This window comes from Medicago truncatula, chromosome 2, assembly GCF_003473485.1.
Source record: "Medicago truncatula cultivar Jemalong A17 chromosome 2, MtrunA17r5.0-ANR, whole genome shotgun sequence".
Classification (NCBI taxonomy): domain Eukaryota; kingdom Viridiplantae; phylum Streptophyta; class Magnoliopsida; order Fabales; family Fabaceae; genus Medicago; species Medicago truncatula.
Window position 1 is genome coordinate 5,895,372 of NC_053043.1, and position 7,562 is coordinate 5,902,933.

Consider the following 7,562-nt stretch of genomic DNA (forward strand, 5'->3'; position numbering starts at 1 on the left):
TGGATACAAGTAGAATTCTTTCTCTATTAAATACACCCTTTTGGAGAGATCAATTTGTTAGGATGGGAAACAATTATTAGCTTTGCATAGTACAAATAATTCCCACTCTGAATTCATATGATTAATGTGAATGAAATTTATAATCACAACAAAAATAATTGTTCTCCAAAAAAGGAAAGGAAAAATAAAAATAAAAAGGCCTCAACACCACAACAGGATGGAATACCAACCAAGGAAAATGATGAATAGAATTGAAAAAAGAGCCATTGCTATAACATTTAAGCTTAGAATAACATCTAACTTCCATCTCATTCTGTTTGTATTCCACGCTCAACAAATCTTAGCATAAGGTCATCAGCCTCCGCCGGCATACCATCTAACACCAGTTTCTTGGTCACTTTCTCACACAATTTTAAATCAGGAATCAAATTTCGTCTAAACATTTGACAAGCCACTTTATATGCTGATAGAGCATTCCCATCAATCAAATAGCTCTCTATCAGAATATGACATGTTTTAGCATCAAGTTTTGATGCTGTTCTCAAAACCTTCCCTAGTAGTTTCTCGGCCTCCTCACGGTTCCCAAAATAACAAAGCTTCTCAATGACTTGATTGTATACAGTTTTAAATGGCTGCCTAGCAATCATCTTTTCTAATAATTTCATCATATCGTCCACTCTTCCCCATTGACAAAAACGGTGAATAACAGCCCTGTAAGTTACCGGAGTAGGATCGATTCCCTTGCCAAGCATCTTTACAATTAACTCAGAAGCCTCATCCAACCTACTTTTCTTCCCCAATGCATCAAACAATGTTGTATATGTGATTGCATCAGGATGTTTATTGCTTAAATACATGTCCTCTAGCATTGATAGAGCTGCGTCCAAGTCACCGATCTGACAGAAACCATAAATTACACTAGTAAAGTTTACAACATTAACGGCACAGCCCTTATGCAGACATTCTTCTAAGTATTTTTTAGCCCCTACTACATTTTGATTTCGACAAAGCGACTGTATTAGCAGGTTAATGTCAACCGGATTTGGGAGAAAACCTTTTTCAATCATTTCCCTAGTCAAATCACAGGCCTCGGACAATTTTCCCTCCCTACGAAGCCCGTGCATTACAGCACTATAAGTGATGGCATTTGGGGTCCACCAATGCTCCTCACTTACATTTATCATCTCCCTAGCCTCTAATGATTTTCCATTGTGACAGAGCCCATTCAACAAGACTGTATATGTAACAGTATTTGGCTTGCACCCGTGTTTGTACATCTGCTGCAGCATCTTTTTCGCTTCATCTATCTTCCCCACACGACAAAACCCATCGATAATAGCAGTATATGTTACTACATCAGGATTACAACCTTTTGAGTACATATCGATCACTAAACTCTTCGCCTTATCTATGTTTTTATTTTTACAGAACGAGTCAACTACTGCACTATACCCAACCTTATCAATGTGGAAACCCTTCTCTTCTGCTTCCCTTAGGAAAACAAGAGCATCATCTGCGTGTCCGTGCTTTGAAAGTGCGTAAATTAGTGTATTATATGTAACCTGATCCGGTATTAAGTTACTGTTTTGAACCATATTCTCCATTAAACGCTTTACTTCTTCAACTTTTCTATCCTTACAAAGGAAAGCCATCACAGTATAATAACTTACTTTATCTGGAGGGCATCCCTTAAATGGCATTTCTGCAATAAGCTCCAATGCATCATCAATCCTATGTACGTCGCAGTAACCTTTGATCAAACAGTTATAACTGACAATATCAGGTTCAATTCCAGCAACCTTCATTCGTTCCAAGAATCTCAACGCCTTTTCCAATTTATTTCCCTTCACTAAAACATAGATAGCAGTGTTACATATAGACAAATCAGGCTCGACTCCAGCTTTCTGCATCAAGGTCAGAATTCGCAATGCATTCCTCAACATCCCCGCACGGCTATAAGACACCATCACATAACTAAAAGCCTCAGGCGAACGTTCAATTCCTCGGCGAGTCATAAGCCGAAGAATCCGCCTTGCTCCTTGACACAACCTGGTCTTGCTAAGTATATCCAACATCGTATAGTACACAATAGCATCATGCCTATACCGCCATTGCCTATCAGCCCAGTAAAAAAAATCCAAAGCAATCCTTTCATCATCCTGAGACCGCAAAACAGCACAAACAAGTCGAGGATTAAGACTCCTTAATAAATGCCTCAAATTTTCTTCAAATTTAGGATTCCAATTTGACCTAAGTGAAATCAACCTACAAACCTCCCTAACAATTGGGTGTCTAAATTCACTCTCATCAATCTCAAATCTTGCAATATTTTCTCTCTGTTTGTTACTACCATTCCCATCAAAAGAACTAATAAACTCAAAACTCTCATCAATATCACTACTACCATTTTCTTCAACTTCATCTTCTTCATCTAAATCATCATCAACACTTGCAACAAAACGTGATTCATCAGAAAACCCATGACCCATTTTCCCAAAACCATCATTGAAATTCTCAGTATTAAATTTACCCTTACATTGAGCTTCAAAACTAGCGGTTGAATCAGAACCCAAAACAGAATAATGACTCAAATTCAAAGCAATACATGACAAAGGGTTACCGCAAAAACGGGAAGCTAAAGCTTTTCTCAATAGATAATGATTCAACCTCAAAATTGCCATCAACAACAAAAAGATTATATTTTTATGTTGCTTACAGGTTCAGTAACAACACCCAGGTCTCAATATTATCAACAAAGGTTGCGAATTAATTGAAAGTTTCGAAATTTACCTCGAAGATTGAAGTGAGACACTCAGAAACGAGAGTGAAACCAGCTTCAAAGGTTAAACCTTCCAATGTCTTTCTTGTACTTGGTCTGGGTTTTTGTGTTTCTTCACGAAAAATGTTAAGGGTATTCTAGTAATTTGAAAAAAAAAATGTTAAGGGTATTCTAAAACATTTTTTTAGGATTAAAATGTTTTTAAACCCTATAAATACATCAACTCTTCATCCTTTCAAAAAAAATATATCAACTCCTTTATTTCAACTCTGAAAATTTCTTCGACTTTAATCCTAAAAAGTTTTCTATCTTTATTTTTTGTCTCTCATTTTAAGTAAACTCATGTAGAATTCATATTTTTGAATGAAATTTTCCTCAAAAAAATTTATAATATTATAAGAATCTTTCAAAAAATATTAGAATTTTTTAAGAATACATAAATTAAATATTAATTTTATATTTATGGTGGTTTAAAATTCATATTTTGTTAAAATATATTGAGAAAAAAAAAAACTTGAGAGATTTTTACAATATTTTGCACATATATGCACAATTTCATTAAAAAAATATATGAGTTGACTTAAAAATAAGAAAAACATTTAGATAATTTTTTTTGGTAGTGATAAACATTTAGACAAATTGATGCGTGGGATGTATTTACTTAAAAATTTGGATAAATTGTAATGGTCTATCAACAAATAATATAGTTAAATTACTTCAACTATTTTATTTATGATAAAATTACTTCTATTATTGTTCACGTTAAAAGTTTAGTTCTATTATTTTTATCTATAATTTTAATTAAATTATTTTGCATTATACAAATTTAAATATTTAACATGTTTAATTTCTTCAAAAAAAAAAAAACATGTTTAATAAAAACTAAAACACACAAGGAGGGCAATGGGTACCCTTTGGACACGGTACTATAGTAGTATAGTGTACATCACCATACCTGCATTTATAAGAAAATTCTCGTTCCCAAACTCATACTTTCGTGGGCAAAAAGTATAGAGCTCGTCCCTGTACTCTATGGCCACCTAAGCGGTCGTAGCCGCGCTCATTACTCGTACTTTTACAACAAAAAAACAATAAATAACAAAAAATATCATTGTTTAGTTAAAATATGATCTAAAATCTTTTAAATCTATCTATAAACTATTACACAACATTGTATTCAACCAAATAACAAGCTTCAAAAGTGTTAAAAAAAAGCATATTACAATAAATATCAAAGACTTAAGATGAATTAACTAGTTTTAGTATTATAAAATTATAATTATAGTCTATATAATGTGTGGGGTGCAAGGCGGGCTGGGCACTAGGAGTGTCTATACCTGCGTTCATACCCGTTCAAATTTGTGGGTAATTACCTAAATCAAGATTCAAATTTGACAATATAGACATTTACCTATCCATTATGAGTATTTTTTACGGATGTCCATTAAACTTGGTTCAATTGGCATCACTTAAAGTTAAAGTTTTGATGTTATACCAATTATTGAAAATACATATATAAAATTTTTAGTTTTAATTTAATTCTTCTCTATAATCATAAGTACGTAGAACTCAAATGATAAAAATCTACAAAAGATATTTGTGAGTGGTGCGGATAGATACATGTAATTCCGCACTTCTCAATATTTATTATGTGTTTTCCTTGGATAAGCTCTTGAATTCTGCTCTTCACCCAACACTTTTCGCTCGCGCCCTGCAGTCATTCCAAAAATATTTCTGCGCTAGTTAACTTACGCGGCATGAGTTAACTCACGCAGGTTATAAACTCAGCGTGAGTTAACTCATGCTAGGGGAAATGTGAATTATCTTATTCATTTGGCAGCTAGTACTGCTATATGTGTAATTGCTATATATGTTATACCATGCAGCAAGCAAACTTGTTCTATCCACTAGTTCATATTAGAGAATTTTATCTAGTATAAACACATGTGATTATACCATGCAGCAAGCAACTCTCGGTTGAACAAGTGGAAATTTTCTTAAGCTTTTTAGACAATAGTGGTCGCCACCTAATCATAGGCTAATATAGCCATCTTAACGTGTGTTGTTTGTCCAAAACTCCCCCTCATCCATCTTCTTTTTCATTGAATGCAACCTGGCCAACTTCTGATTTTGGATTGAAATGCATCTTGGCTATGCAGCAATAAAAACGAAACTGTCCTTTTGGAATTATGAACTAGCGTGAGTTAACTCACGCAGCGTTACTTAACTAGCGCATAGTTTTACACTTACGTTAGTTAACTAGCGCAAGGGTAAATTTGGAATGGCTGCTGGGCGCGAGCAAAATGTGCAGGGTGGATAGCAGAATTCTAAGCTCTTTAAAACCAAAAAGAATAAAAAATCTTGGGCAAACATATCTATTTATCTATATATAAAAAGAAAATCATGGTGAATACTCTGTTCGTAGTGCATACCGCTTTTGTGTGCAAGAATTGCTTGATACATCCCATTTCAAGGTACAAGGCTCTTGGAATTTAATTTGGAAGCTCAAGATCCCTCCAAAGGTTAAAAAAAAAAAAAATTGGCGAACTTGTAGGAATTGCTTACCAACTCGTGTACGTCTAAAAGATAAAGGAGTCACATGCCCTATGAATTGTACATTGTGTACGGTGAGCAATGAGGATACACTTCATTTATTTTTTCAATGTCCAAGTAGCTTAAATGTTTGGAGCATGCTTCCTTTCTTTTCTTCTACTTCTATTTTTCTACAACAAGATATGGATAGCAAGAATATTATCTTCAAAGCATTACATGATTTATCTAATGACGATGCATCTTTATTTTGTTGTGTGTTGTGGAGTATATGGAAACAAAGAAACAACAGAGTGTGAAATGAGGTAATTGATGCTCCAGTTTATGTTGTCGAGAGAGCAAAAGTTATGCTTCATGATTGGCAAGATGCACATAGGATTTGTAATACATCTTGTGCACATTTGCGACAAGAAGGAAATGTGAAATGGATCAAACTAGCTGAAGGAAGATTTAAGTGCAATATTGATGCTTCTTTCTCCCAGCTTTCTAATAGAGTGGGAATAGGAGTTTGTATAAGAGATGATACATGCACTTTTGTTTTGACAAAAGCATAATGGTTTACTCCAGTCTGTGAGGTACATGTTAGCGAAGCTCTTGGACTATTAACAACTTTAAAATGGATTCATCACTTACAATTAGGACATATCGATTTTGAATTTGATGCTAAGAAAGTGGTGGATAATTTTTCATCTACACATCAGGATGTTACATAATGTGGGATGATTATTTATAATTATAAAACTATCTTTGAACAATGTTATGTCAACTCTAGTGTTGAGTTTGTGAGGAGACAAACAAATGAGGCAGCTCATAGATTAGCTGAGGCAGCCACATCCTCAACTAGTTTTCAGATTTTGGTAGAAATGCCCGATTGTATTGAAACATTTTAAGTAATGAAATTTCCTTAAAAAAATCTATATATAAAAACAAGATACATTGGAAATCACCACAATGACCCATCTTAATTTTTTGACAAATAAGTAAATTAAGGGAATTCTTTTAATAGATATATTTAGTGTAATTTTATCAAAGTAATTGATTTCTTATGTGGTATTTAAGATCAATTCAGACAATTACTTCAAACAAAACTACCTTTTCTCTTTTAAATAAATGCATGCAACATGACTATTAACTATTTATGTATTTTACATATTATGATGCTAAAACTTTAATATTTGAAAGTTTGATAAAAATTTATTCTTATCCCTCCAATTCTCATGGAAAAGATGCTTCAGTAATCTGAAATATAGTCACGAGGTAAACAAAATTTATCAAGTATTGTTCAAATTAAATATCAAACTTGAATATTCTTGATCCACGGTTTAATTTTAAACTAGTCTAAAACTAAGAAAGTTACTTTTAATTTTTAATTTTTTTGGTCAAAAAGTTACTTTTAATTTATAAAAATAAGTGTTATGAATATTAATTAAAGAAAATAAAAAAAATACAAATGATATATCAATAAGTTTAATTCTATAAAAAAAATCAATAATTTTAAATTAACAAAATAAATTTGTAATATTCGAAAAAAAACATATAAAATTGATTTTCCATCATTCTCATAAATTAAATATGATTATAAGAATCATGCATTTCAATTACAAAGAACACCACCAACTACTTCTTGTAAAAGAATACATCATTCATCATTTATCGTATTACTTTTACAAAGGAATATACGATATTGATTAGTAAAAGAATACATTACCCATCAAATAATATGATATGCATCAAGTAATAACAGTTACCTATATTACTTTTACATCTTGTAAAAGAGGTGGGAGTTAGTATGGGAAAGAGGAGTTCTTTCCCTTCATAGGAAAGTTGAACCACAACCATGAATTTATTAATTTTTTAATTGGATGGTTAGGATTTATGACTTGTTAATTGTTCTGAAATGTTGCATGACATTGTGGACTGCAGTAGTGGTCCCCACCTTCTAATTAAACAACAATATTTCATTTCATTTCTTCATCTTATTCCCTATTATTCTCTTCATCATCTTCATCTTTAATAATCATCTTTAAAAATAAAATAAAAATCCAGAAAATCATGATAGTAAAATTCTAATTCATTATTTTTAATTAATTAATCTTTAAATCATTAATAAATCCCCAAATCAACCTTAGTTTCACCCAAATCTGGAGAATTAAAGGATAACCCATATGAAGACTTATTTAGAGTTTCGGTTCTCTCAACCTCTCCAGCTTGTTCACCTGGATCCTCTCAACCA

General features: G+C 32.4%; 1 protein-coding gene across 1 annotated transcript; it reads right to left on the minus strand.

The window, feature by feature from the left end:
* Window positions 1-2,875, minus strand: LOC11445619 (pentatricopeptide repeat-containing protein At3g04760, chloroplastic). The gene has a single exon (XM_003593807.4). The coding sequence runs from the start codon at window positions 2,679-2,681 to the stop codon at window positions 309-311; it is 2,373 nt and encodes a 790-aa protein (XP_003593855.1). The 5' UTR covers window positions 2,682-2,875; the 3' UTR covers window positions 1-308.
* Between the last annotated feature and the right edge of the window lie 4,687 nt (window positions 2,876-7,562).